Here is a 13,869-nt window from a genome sequence, read left to right on the forward strand (position 1 = left end):
TCCGCAGAGGGAATCCCGGCGCCGTGATTTTGGACAAGGCTGTCCCGCACACGCGCGGCACACTGCACCGAGCCCCTGCGCGTTCAAAAGCGTTAGCGATCAACCGGAGCGGGCAGCGCTGCTGCGGGAGCGGGCAGAAGCACCCGCAGCCCTCGGGCCGCTGCTCCGTCTGCGCTTTCCCGCTGGCAGCCTCGGCGTGACGGTTCGGAGCCGCCTTTCAAAAAAGGGCGTGCGCGGCGCAGTCCCCGGTGCCCCGTCCCCCGTGCCCGCCGGGTCCGGGTCGCGCCCCCGCCGTCCGCGGGACTGAGCCGCGTCCCCGCCGGTCCCGGGCGCCCCGAGGGCGGCTCCTGTCGCCACCTGCCCGCGGCCCGGGGCTGGACGCGCGCCGCTACCTACCCCGGCCAGGGCAGGACCAAGAACCGCCGTCGGGCCAGGAGCGGCGCGGGGCTCCGACCCGGGGAGAGGAGCAGCTCGGGCCCCGCTCATCCGCCACCCTCAGCAGCCAAGATCGTTGTCCCCCTCCCCGGCCCGCGCTGCCCGCACCGCCCGGCCGCCCCGGGTGTGCCCCCGAGCCCCGAGCCCCGAGCCCCGAGCCCCGAGCCCCGAGCCCCGGGCGCCGCCGCGCTGGAGGGGCCGCGGGGGCCCGGCGGGGCCGGGGCACTATTTGACGTCGAGGAGACGGATCACCGCGGCGCAGCGATACGCCGCGCACCAATGGAGTTCAAATGTCAGCAAGTTTGAGGAGGGGTGAGGCGCCGGGGGGTGTGTTCCTCCGCCGCGGCCCCTGCTCTAAACGGCGCGGCTCCTCGGGCCGCTGCACGGCTCAGGGGCTGGGAGCGCCGGGAGCCCCGTGCCCCGCCCGGCCTGCGCTCCGCCGAGCAGGGCGTGGGTCCGGCGCTGCCAGCGAGCAGGTGACACCGCGGCTGCCCGGCGCCGTGTGCGCGGCATGTGCGCGCCCGTGTAGCGGGGCGGCCCCATGGGCGGCGGCGCCGGCTCCTGCCTCTGCCCCCCGTCTCTGGAAGCCCGGGCAGGAAACGCTCCTCATGTCTCCCAGATAAAAATAAAAGCGATTCCTTCCTCCCGGCCGCAGAGTGTCCCCGCGCCCGGCCCGACGCGGGGCTGAGCTGGCCCCGCCACCCGGCAGCGCCTCTCCCCGCCGCCCGGAGCGCCGGCCTGATCCGCCGCTCATGGACATCGCGGCGGGTCCCGAGTCCTTGGAGAGGTGCTTCCCGCGGGGCCCACCGGACTGCGCCAAGATGCTGGACGGCATTAAAATGGAAGACCACCCCCTGCGCTCGGGGCCGGCCACGCTGGGAGTGCTGCTGGGTGAGTTGCCGGTTGCTTCTCGACTACGCCGAAAGTGGCCCCGCGCACCGCTCGGTGCCCGGGGTTGCGCTTCCGAGGGGCACGGCCGGGCGGGCTGTGGCCGCTCAGSCCCGGAGCGCTGCGGGGTGCGGGACTGATTCACCGGAACGTGCGGGACCGGCGGGAGCCGTCGGGCTTGGACTGCGCTGCCCGGGACGGGGACTGGGGAGCGGGGCCGGGTCGTGTCGGGGCTGGGAGCGCGGCCGGGCCGGGGCCAGGGCCGGCTCCTGATGCCGCCGTCTGCCGTTGCAGGGTCGGAGTGCCAGCACCAGGCCGTCTGCGAGGGCTGCCAGCGGCCCATCTCGGACCGGTTCCTGATGCGGGTGAACGAGTCCTCCTGGCATGAGGAGTGCCTACAGTGCGCCGCGTGCCAGCAGGCGCTCACCACCAGCTGCTACTTCCGGGACCGCAAACTCTACTGCAAGCAGGACTACCAACAGTAAGGGCGCGGGGGCTGGCGGGGGTCCCGCCGGGGCGGCCCGGCCCGGCCCGGGGGCGCTGCGGGCTCTGACCGAGCGGGCTCTCCCTTCGGGCCGCACCCCGAGCTCAGCRGCCGGGGCAGCCCGTTACCGGGGCGAGCGGGGATCCCGGTGCTGCGGGCACAACCGCACCGAACACACCGAGCCGTGGGCCCGYCGCTGTCCCGTACCCTGCGGCGCCGTCGGAGCGGACGGGGATGGGGCGGCCCGGCCCGGTTCGGGGTGCGCGGGCAGCGCGGCGCTCGGAGCGTCCCGCGGCTCTATCCGCCCGCTGCAAATCCCGAGCCGCTCCGAGAGGCCCGAGGCAGCTCCAGCTCCTGGCCCGCAGAACGGCCGGTGCACGCCCGGCGGCGGGGCCGGGGCTCGGCGGGGCTGTCGGTACCGGCCCGGTGCGGGGAGCGGCCCGGCCGAGGGAGCGGCGCAGCCTTGGGAGAGCCCGGAGCTGAGCTCGGCCCCGGCCCCGGCGCTGGCCGCGCTCTCTCTTATTCCGGCTTTATCCCCAAATGTCAGGCGCTGTCGRGAGCGGCCCCCGCCGCGTCGCGGCCCCGCACAGGGACGGAACCCGGCCCCGCGCCGGGCCGCCCTCCCCTGCAGAAGCCCACTTCATGCTTGTCACCTAAATTGAGGATCCTTTTTGTGCCGGGAGGGGGGCGAACATGGGCATTTCAATCACTGGGACATAATATGGCTCTGCTAGAAGTCTGGCAACAAACAAAGAACAACAACTATTGGTTTGCATCAACTTTTGTCAGGCATTCAGCAGGCATCCAGAAAGGCCTGAAGTGGCTTAGTGGCAACAATGTGCATTTCATAGTTACAGCATGAAAATCCATCTCCATGGAAACGGGTAGTAAATGCTAACATGACATGCTGAGTATAAATATTGTGAGGGTTATAACTCTTGTATAAATGGCCCAGATAAATGTCCCCCTSTTTAGGAATTACATCAAAACATGTTATTTCATGCTGCAGCCCTCACTAGCTCCCAGAGAGTCCTCCCCGGCCCGGGCTCTGTGCMTGGGAATAACCCAAGGCTTGCCTGGGGGCTGCTGCCACCCCGCCATCGTGGGGCTGGGACTGCTGCACCTTTAGGGATTTTTKGTGCCTGGTGCAGGGAGCCCATCCWCGGGCTTTGCCTTTTATTTCTACACAAAACAAACCATCCTGTGGTAGCTGTAGATGTAGATCAGTGAAACTTCTGTTTCTGTCGGTAGTAACACCTTACGTATTTTTGTTAATTAGTAAAGAATGTAGAATAGTCTTCAGACTACCTAAAAAAAACATTATTTGGCAACGTAAATATTTACATTAATTGCAAACAAATGTACCTCTAAATTCTTAACTTTAGTTTCTGTAAAATAAAGGATTATACTTAGTGACCTAAAAAGCAAGATCAGACACTATTGCTTTGTAAAAACAAAAATACTTTTCTGACTGAAAATAGAAATGTTACTGCTTCAGAACTTTCCATTTTATCMAAAGCGTCCAATTGTACAGGGGGAAAATGGGGTAACCAGGCTGCCGAGCAATAAAAAGATATCAACATGTTGGCCTTTGTTGARTCGCAGCACCTAGTGTGACATGACATGGTGCCCTGCTGTGTGTGCCCCCGAGGACTGACAGCGGCTCACGGCAAGGGGAGGGGAAACACACTAAATCAAAATTTGTTTTCTCTGAGATTTTATTAGCCCAAAAGAGCAAACATGTGAAACTGTGCTGACACGGATTGTGTGCCCTTTCAGACTTGGAGAAATGTTCGTTTGTGGTAGCTAGAGGATAAAAATAGCTGTSTGTCCGTGCAAGTGGCCCTGGGCTGTGCAGGACAGAGGGTCAGTTCTGTTATCAGATKGTGGGGACTGGAGCCATGAGGCAGCTCCAGCAAGAGGACAGAGCTGCTGCTGCTGCTGGAACATCGGGATGGGAAATGCCTGTGTGCTCAGTGAGCCTGCCTTGGGCTAGTGAGATGGAATGGAATCGCTGTGGAGGAAGACAGGGATCAGTAATATCAGATGCTTTTTGTTATCCTCAGTCCTATTTACAGATATCTGGGAAAAATTAAAAAAGGGAGAATAAAGTTTACTTAAATATCTCAGTTCCTGAAATTTGCCTTAAATAGATTTTTCTGTGTGTAGTAATGTAATTTTAAAGGTCAGATTTCTCCAGAACTCCCAGGACTATAATCAAGTACTGTGTATATATCTTTGGGAAAATGGTGTCTCATCTTTCTAATGAAAGCAAGCTTCTGATGGGTCAGATATCAGACCTTACACCTTTCCCTGGGTCAGGAATGATTGCTGCCCATCCTTAGACCAGGGCATTTCAAATTAGGGGGAAGGGTGAAAACAGCTTTTCTCTCTTTTTTTTTTTTTTCTTTTAATTTTTTTAAGAAAAATGTTGGCTTTGTGAAGCTACCTCTATGCTTGGAATGTTACAATGAGTCCTGGGGGAGGTGGATTAGTAGCCCAAGCCCAGTCTGAAGTACTCAGAGGTGCCTGATAAATATAATTTATCAAAAAATATCATCAGTACATCAGTGGGACCAGTGGGACAAGCTGGGCATGTATTTTGATCTCTTTTAAAAGAAGGAATTCAGTGCATTCTTGCATGAGTACATCCTGATGTTTTGAGTTAATRCAAAGTACTTATTTTGCTAAAATGYAGGATTTTGARAGTCAGGTGCATTTGATGGCAAGATTTTTAAGGAAAAAAACCCAGAGCAGTGGCACCAGGGAAGGCTGGCTTTCACAAGCCCAAGACAAACAGAATCYCTATGATTTTAATTAGAATATTGCCAAATTGCTGCACATTTGGAACCTTACACTTACACTGTGTTTTTGATCTTTAAAAGAAGGGGTTTTTTTCTGACAAACTGAAACCTTCAGAATAAATGTTTTTCAAAAATGGAAGGCTTATGGTAGCTGTATTTTGGTTCTTTGCCTAAATGAATTTACTTACTGTACTGCASTCATAACAGTGCTTCCTGCTACAAAACATTAGTATTTATAAATACTACATTTCTTTCCCATTTGTGTATTTCCCCTTTTTTTGTGATTGTACTTTTTCTGGTTTGTTTTTCTCTCACTGCCCAGTGTTATATAACAATTTGCCCTAGTTATTGCTGATAGAAAAAAAAAAAAAGATACGTTATGAAAAATAACTGTTCCAGGTTACGTATTTAATATGTGAGCAGTGCATATAATTYATAGAAATACAGAAATACCTGTATTCCTGTTCTAGTATTGGAAATAAAGGCTGCAAAAGACATTTTTATTCAAAGGATCAGGTAGCAAACACCCACAATTGCTATTTCGTAGTTTTTCATTAAGGCAGTCTGTAAGTTTTGCTTAGGGTGAGAAAGAGAAATACTCAGGCTTTTGTTCTTTTAGATGTGTCAGGTATTGTTTTAGCAGCACTTTTTGATGCTATTAAAAAAAAGACCGACCATGTATTTCTGTTCATCTTGGAGTCCTYTCTTGTCGGTGCCTGGGCTCGGTTTTGCTGTGCAGTCAGCACGGAGCAACACGTTCCTCGCAGGAAGGAAAGAAAACCCCATGAAGCCATGGGGAAGGCTTTCCCTCTCCAGATTTTGGGAATGCTTTCACTCAAGTGTAGCACCGAGGCTGATGTTTCCCAGTTCAGTTGCATTTTCGATTCAAAATACAACAAAAGCTTCCACCAGTGAGTGTGTCCTGTKTTTGTGGCTGTTATTTCTCGCAGAGCGCTGGTGTGGAATGCGGTGGGAGCCGGGCAGGAGGGACCAAAGCTCACGGACTGTGCTGCGTGCATTGTGGGGAGCAGCGGTGTGCTAACGGCAGGATTTGATGTGTTTCCAGTTGTGCTGTTTTATTTTTAACGGAGGAGCTGTTCCGCTCCCGGGTGCAGCTCTGTGAACTCACGGAACCGTGTGGATTTGGGGCTCCCTCCGGCTGCCCTCGCCCTGCGCCGAGCGGGCACCGCTCCTCGTGTGCGGRTCACCAGCAAACAGCACAGAAACCAGGTGAAACCTAGAGATAGGGGTAGCCTAGCACATACCCAGGACATGGAGTAATGATTCAAGTTATGTCATCCRCTAAAAATGCTTTTCAAAGTCACTGAAATACTCTGGCGTTTTTTCTGAAAATCCCGCCAGCCCTGCACCATCGGTCTCAGCAGCCCCGTCAGAAATGCTCCGAACGATCAGACTTTGGCGGCGTCTCGGAGCAGACCCCAAAGCTGTGAGGAAATGTGGCTGTTGTTCCAGGGTGACGTCAGCCAGTGGCCGTGCTGGCCCCGCGGTCCCGGTGCCACCGGCCACCCGCTGCTCCGTGCTGGCGGCAGCCGCGCTGGAATGTGTTCCAGCATTTGGGGAGACATTTTGCTTCGCTGCTGCAGTCACTGGAACAGTGGACAAAATAATTGCAGTGAAAAGACACAATTYGCACTGATCCGTGGCAGAAAGCGATAGGAAAGATCTTTGTGCAGTAYAGGCAATTCTGCAATGAAATGAACAGGAGTGTAATTTGTAATGCTTTACTACTGCCCTCAGAAAAAAATAATCATAGATGTGAAATACATTGCAAAATTTTCTTCACTTGTTATAAAATTCAGGAATATTTTGCAATATGTTTAGAAATTGAGTCTGTTACCTTTTGGTCTAAACTTTTGAAGTAGTTCAAAGGCATGCATCCCCTTTCCTATCAATAATGTATCATGRTGGAACAGCTGGATTATAGTCCCTCTTTTTAGACTAATTATGTCATTACTGTATTTCARTGGTAAATACACACCCCTGTCGCTTCCCTCCGTTTTGGAGCAGCCTGTAAAGCCTGGKATCTCCTGAAGTGCTCTCTGCTCTGGTGAACCTGAAAATGGGGGACAGGTTTAGTAATGCCAGCGGCTGCTTCATTTGGTCAGATATCTGGGCAGAAATATTCGRGAGAAAAAGGAGTATACTTTTCCTAATGCAGCTGTGATTTTTATTTTTCATTCCAGGCAACATTTGGATTTRTACTAAATCTGCTGTTTCTTGCAGTAACAAGGACTTTATTTAGTTTTGTTTAATATTTTTTTCCTTCTGGGATGGCGAGTGCAGCAGATAGAGGGGTTGATTAGAGGAGAGCTGAGCCCCTGCGTGCTCTGCGGAGGCCAGCGGGAGGTTTGGAGATTTGCGAGGTTTGGAGGTTTGGGGTTTGGGAGGTTTGAAGGTTTGGGAGGTTTGGAGGTTTGCGAGGTTTGGAGGTTTGCGAGGTTTGGAGGTTTGGGAGGTTTGCGAGATTTGCGAGGTTTGGAGATTTGCGAGGTTTGGGGGGTTTGCGAGGTTTGGAGATTTGCGAGGTTTGGAGGTTTGGAGGTTTGCGAGATTTGGGAGGTTTGGAGGTTTGGAGGTTTGGAGGTTTGCGAGGTTTGGAGCTTGGGAGGTTTGGAGGGTTCGGCGCTCAGCAGCGATGGGGCCCTCCCGGCTGCCGGGGAGCGCTCGGCGCAGCGCAGACACCGCACACGCACCTCGAGAGCCGCGGGGCCCCTGCCCGGCGCTCCGGGGCGATTTCGGGTGAATGCTCGGTGAATACTCGGTAAATACTCGGTGATACTCGGTGATACTCGGTGAATACTCGGTAAATACTCGGTGAATACCCAGCGTTTGTCGCTGCCAGGCTGAGAGCAGCAGCCCGCGGCGCCGGCCGTGCACGGAGCTCCTGCGCTCCGCGGGGCACCGCGGGGAGAATGTGGAGTGTAAATACAACAGCAGCATTTCCAGACAGAGTTAGGAAAGGGTTTTACACTGCTTGGGCCAGCTTGGACCGTGACAGAAGTTGCACAAAATGCAGAGTCAGAGAAAGGCTGTGGATTTGAAACCCCGGCAAGATGGAGAAAGGCCGTTGCTGTGTCCTCTGCAGAGGTGAACAAGGCCAGATGACAATCTTGCAGACAAAAACAAGGAAAAATTATTCTCTTTGCCTACCGTTTTTTCCCCCATGTAGTAAGTCATGTTAATGCTCAAGTGAGGTAAGAAACAAGCAAATAAATATAAAAACAGTGATGTGACTTGATCAGGCATCTCCAGTAAAGGTAAATAAACCGGGTATTGCTCTGGGATGGTTTGCTGTGGTAGGAAGGGGCTTTGGCATGATTTGGGATGATTACATTGCTCACAAGGCAAAGATTGACTCATAATGAAATGAYAGTTTCTTGTTCATTGCAAAACATGCAATTTCCATGTTTGTTTTGAAACAAAGGACAAGATTAGTTAAAAGTACCAATGTGTTGTGAGCCCCAACAGCTCAATCTCCAGCAGCCAAACAAGGAAACTAGAGGAGTCTGGAGATAAATGGGTGCAATTAGGAACAGAATTTTCCGTTCTCGAGGTGAATTGAAATAACTAAATGAAGTGGCCAGGAAGTTTTTATTGAATATCCACCTTGTGGACCATGTACTTGTGGTTTGGTATAGCCAAAACTATGAATGAAAACTGATCTTTTTGATAAAAAAGTATTAGAATTTAATTAGAAAGCARAGGTGTTTTCTGAGTTATGGTATTTTATAAAATGTAACAGGGAGATAACATCATTTTGCAGCAGTAGGAGCCTTAACAGCACTGGTTGCGTTTATGAAGAAGACATCACTTTTATCCATTAGCAACTAAGTAAAAAAAATACATTAACAGCTTCACCTCTAACTTAAAATAAATGTTGAAAGTCAAGCTAGATTACTGAGTTTGAGAGGAGAGATCATACAAGAGAAACAAAATGAAAATACTCATAATGCAAAATGAGCTTGACTTTTTGTTTGAAATGCAGTATTAGTGTTTCTAACATGCATGCTAATATAGATCTGAATCTTCAGTGCCTTGTTCAGGCAAATTATTCACTGGTTTTAGAAGCCTCTTTAAATTCAATATAAAATTGAGGCAGATGCTCAACTTTTCTCCTTTTTGTTCTAAAAAATATTTTTATGTATGAATTTTACATTTACTTTACACTCGTGGACTTGCTTYAGCTAGACGTTTATTTCTCAAATAAAGCACTGCCTTGCCCTGCTTTGCCCTGGCATGGCTGCAGTTGTTGTGACCACACCGTGGCTGCTGTCCCGAGCCAGGGACAGCCCTGGCACAGTCACTGCCACCAGCAGGGCTGGGGACACCAGTGCTCCTGCCCGGGGCCTCACAGGCTCAAAAAACAGCCATTTTACAAAATAGCCTCTGGCTGTTAAAAACAATTCACTGATAGCTGTTTTCTCCTTTATAYACAGCATAGCTGTGCTGCCAGGGCCCCTTTTCGCTCTCAGTACACCTTCAGAGCAGAGGCACATGTGGGGATGTTGCACAGCTCCAGTGCAGATTGTTCTGGAGCCAAACCCTTGCAATGAGGTATTTCAGCCACCATGCAGTGTTGCTGTCTCAGGAGGGTGTGAYGCTGAGCTCAGCCCTGCACAGGGTCTGTTTTAGCAGCCCAGCCCACCTGTGCATGGCTCTCACACCGGGGTTACCTTTCAAAAACTATTTGCCTGTGGGCAACCAAACAAGCAGAACTYTCTGAGATTGAATTACAGTAAAGGAATTGTTAATATGGTTAATTTCAGTTTGTTATTTTCTTGGGTTTGAAATTTTACAATGATCTTCCTCACAGATACAGCAGAGCTGCTCTGGCAGATTGATAAATGTCCTTTATATCAGCATAAACAAAATATAGCACATTTCTTTGGGACTCGATAAGGGCTTGTGCTCTGATTCTCCTGTAACAGGCAAATAGAACATTTGTTGTGGAGGTAATTTTCTTTGCTTCCAAAACATAATATTTTCTTTATATGCACAAAGTTTTCCTCTGCAAACATTGAGATGAACTTGTGAACGTGTCATTCCTGTTGAGTTCAGTGAGAGCCATCCTTGCTCGTCAAAGGAGGGAATTTGGCTCTAGATTTTACTGCAATCAGTGTTTTATTTATAATGTACAAGAGTGCACATGCACTTTCCCAGTAAGAGCTGATGGGATTTACGTACACATGCTGGGGACCAAATCCTCCTGGTAGCTGTTGGGAATTTGCTTTCACGTGCTTCTTCCTTGGTGTAACCTGAATCACCATTCACTGATGACAAAAGCAAACCAAAACCAAACAAACAATAGTCGTCTATATAATTTTATTTTTTTTTACAGTTGTTACTTTCATCATGTTAGTATAATGGCAGGGAGCAAGCAAGCTCGAATTTGCAGAAGAAACTATGAATATCATTTTAAAGCATTTCTGGTTACAGCTGAGGATTWCTCTGATGGAGAAAAGCACCACTGCATTTTCCGGGCTGGCATTGGTGTGTTCCTTGGGTGTTGGTGAGGGAGCACGGGTGTCACAGGCGGTGCATGGGGACAGTGTGATGGGGACAGTTTGGTGGGGACAGTGTGATGGGCACAGTGTGATGGGCACAGTTTGGTGGCACACTGTGATGGGGACAGTTTGATGGGGACAGTTTGATGGGGACAGTTTGGTGGCACAGTTTGATGGGCACAGTTTGATGGCACAGTTTGGTGGCACAGTTTGATGGCACAGTTTGATGGCACAGTTTGGTGGGGACAGTTTGATGGGCACAGTTTGATGGCACAGTTTGGTGGCACAGTTTGGTGGCACAGTTTGATTGCACAGCTCTCCATGCTCAGCAGAGCTCAGCAGGTTCTGGGCTCTGCCTGTGCCACTGGAGCCGAGGGTCTCTGATTTCTGTGGGACCCAGAGGATTCTGACCCTTGGGCTGTGGCACCAAACCTGCCAAAGCTCCTTAGTGAGAGAAGCCGAGTTCTCATTGAACACGCACCCCCAGAACAGTCATATCCAACCTGTGACATCCTGACATTTGACAGCTGTAGCCTGACAACAGCTTGCATTTTCCTGTCCTGTGATAGCACAGTTCCTTCTTTCCAATGGAAACTGCTTCTCTGTCGCTTCATGAATTGTCTTCACAGTTGGATCTTGGCATGGGCCTCCTCTGGTGAGGAGAAGTTTCCCGGTGGAGCKTGGCCCTGTGGGGTCAGGTCCCACTCACACTGGAGTGGCTGCAGAAAGTGTGTGGGTGCTCTGTGAATGTGAGCACCAGCAGTGAAGCTGGTTATTGTTAATTGTGCAAATRGTGCAAAAGCACAAATGGACTGGAATTATTTGAGGGAACAAATGGCGGTGTAATGGTTTAGTGTTGCACGATGCTATCTCTGCACAGCGTTTTTGGTTTGAACCTGCCAYGCTCAGTGCTCGGAGCTGCAACAAACAACTGATAGAGCTGAGGGGAGCAGAGAGTGTTAAAAACACTGACAGCTATTTGGTAATGGAGGAACAGGCAGATCCTGCTACCAGGGGCTCCTGCTGCGCCCTGGCTGCTCCTGGCCAGAGCTGCTGTGAGCAAAGTTCCACCGAGCAGGCAGAGTTTGTATTTCAGTGGCAGCTCTCCTTCGTGTCCTGCACGGGGGCTGCTGGGGCATCACCTTTGTGGGGTCCCTGAATTTGTGTGAGGATGTCCTGAGCTGCAGGGAGCCAGCAGAGCTCCCAGGCCACCGCTCCCAGCAGCTCCCTGGTCCTGCTGCCTCAGCCTTGGTGCTGGTTCCCAGCATGGTTTTGAGAGTGTGGAATAAATTAGCCGTGATGGCGCCTGCATTAATTTTATGTGGGAGAATCCCCAGGGATTCCAGGGCAATTACAGGGAGTGCAGTTTGCCCAGTGCAGCGTCCTCCCCATCCTGCTCTGTTCTGCACAGAGAGAAGCAGCAGCAAGAGGGGACGGAGGGCTGGGATGCAGAGTTTTACTGCAGCATCCTGCGTGGCAAAGCTGGCACAGGGTGCTCTGTGTCCCCCTGTACCCCTCAGGGTGCCAGGTTGAGCTCCAGCTGCTCATCTGTGTCCTCCAAAAGCCCCAAGGCAAGTGCTCTGTGCTGGCCTCATCCATGTCCCTCGAACATTGCCTGCCCTGAGCAATTGAATCCTGTCCTATTTGAGGCTTTTTCTTTAAAGATCAGCTCATACTTTGGCAGGGGTTTGTCGGATACATTCAATGACAAGAGCTATAACGTTCAATTTGCTGGATGCCACAATTCAACCTCAGTGTTTTCACCCCACCATCCAAAAGCTTTTTGGGTGTTTTCACCCCACCATCCAAAAGCTTTTTGGGTGTTTTCACCCAGGCAGGAACACACAGAACAGGGGCAGTCGTGGCCCCGGATCCAACAATGTGATTTTCATCACCTTGCCAGCCTTTGGGGAGTCTGCAGCTTCCATCTGGAAGTACCTTCACCCTTTCCAAATRCAGATCTTGAAATAGCTATAACAGAGAGAAAACCAAAATTACATGGAGTTTATTGCCAGTTCAGAAGGAAAAAAGTGTTTGAAAAAGTTTATTCAGGAAGCCAAGGGAAGTTAAGTGGGAGATATTTGCCATTTCATCAGTCTGTTGGTGATAGCCATTCATGTCATAAATGGCTTGTGTCATTTGATGCCAAAAATAACACAATTTTCCTCCCCAAAGGCCTATAGGGTTTTTTTGCAATAAATGTTTATTTGTTAATAATATACTTTAAACAGTCCAGCCTTGACCTCAAGTCTCCAAAAGAATCCATCTTCTCTCTGAAAAATCCTGCAAAGTTTGTGTAATTTTTTTCTGGGAAGGTGTAATTGATGGCGCAGTGAAGGGCAGYGTGTTTGCTTTAACTACTGCAGCTGCGTGGATTAACTGTTTATAAGGGCCTACTGTGCTTTGAATGGTGACTTGCTTGGATTTCAGGCTTTAGTTGACAGCACTTCCTAATTGTTCCTTGGATTTGCTTAAGTTCGATCCGTAAAAATAAATTTGCACTGAACTCACCCATGGTCCTTCCCTCATCGCTGCTTCAAAACCTTTAAAATGCTCATTTGTGGGAGTTTGCTTCACCCTTGAAATGGGGGTGAGTGGGAAAAGGGGCTGAGCGGGGCTGGACTTGTTTTATGTCTCCTGTTGATTTCAGAAAAAATATCGGAGGAATTTGGGTGCCGAGCAAATAATCTGCAAATATGCAAATGTTTTTGASAGGCTTTCAGTGTATTAATGGGAGAATCTGGAGCTGAACATAGAACTGACAGAGATGAAATGTGATTAAATATTTGAAATGTAATAAAGGATTTTGTAAATATCCATGATATAGAAACCGTTGTTTTCAGAGAAAATAGTAAGATAATKAATTTATAATATGTTGCACTGTTCTGAAATTGCCCTGCCAAAAGCTGGTGTTGGATTTCCACTGGCAAAGTGTTTGTGGAATGCCAGTGACATGTGACCAGGACCGCAGTGAGGCAACAATTGTCTTTTCACTAAATCACCAGCTACCACTGATTTTGCAATGTTAAATCACATCTTTCAGCTGCTTTTGCTCTGCCACCAGCCGCTCTGATCCTTCTCTTACAATTTTTCATGTGAACTTTCACTAAACAGGCCAAGYATTAAGGTGTTTGTCAGATTTTTTTTGTTAGTCCTCAAATGAAAATGTGGTTTTCTAGAACTCTGGAGGACTCACTTCCTTTAAGATCATCTGAGTCAGAGTTACACATTTAATTTCTCAAAGCATTTCACCTCCCAGAGCTGGTTTGTTTTCAGTCTGACAGGCACTTGGATAAAATAAAGAACAGAATGTGTAAAATGAATGGAATTCATTTTTTTCTTTGAACATTTCACATTTGTGGAGCTAAATTATTTGGATAACATGGACMCTCAGGTGCTTTGTGTAAAACTTACTGCAGTGGGACACCATAGCACTAAATGGCACGAGCTGTTTGCTGAGAATATATTATTTGCAATTTATTATTGTAACAATTCTATGATGCTTTAAAAATCTGTATTTTGAGAATCCCAGCTTCTGGCTCGGGCTGTGCTCCCACATTTATAAGCTGGCTAATTTTACTCAGTCTCCTGCTATCAATTTACAAGGCAAAGTTACGTGCACAACTGGTTGAAGCGCYGGGGCCTTCAGGTGCCAGGCTGTGTGGTGAATGATCATTTATTTCCATGGGGCATTTTCGGGGCAGTCTGGGGCACAGTAACCTGAGCAGTGTCT

The 13,869-nt window shown here is 49.9% G+C and overlaps 1 protein-coding gene across 2 annotated transcripts in view; it reads left to right on the forward strand.

The window, feature by feature from the left end:
- The first annotated feature begins 878 nt into the window (after positions 1 to 878).
- Positions 879 to 13,869, forward strand: part of LMX1B (LIM homeobox transcription factor 1 beta) — an 87,307-nt gene continuing 74,316 nt past the window's right edge. For both annotated transcript variants that reach the window (XM_057382931.1, XM_057382929.1), the window contains exons 1-2: positions 879 to 1,326; positions 1,618 to 1,804. In XM_057382931.1, coding sequence (XP_057238914.1) covers positions 1,188 to 1,326; positions 1,618 to 1,804 — 326 coding nt within the window. In that variant the 5' untranslated portion in view covers positions 879 to 1,187. The remainder of the gene's footprint in view (positions 1,327 to 1,617; positions 1,805 to 13,869) is intronic.

Source organism: Malurus melanocephalus, unplaced genomic scaffold, assembly GCF_030028575.1.
Source record: "Malurus melanocephalus ecotype Western Australia unplaced genomic scaffold, MMel_1.1 scaffold_592, whole genome shotgun sequence".
In the NCBI taxonomy this organism is placed as follows: Eukaryota; Metazoa; Chordata; class Aves; order Passeriformes; family Maluridae; genus Malurus; species Malurus melanocephalus.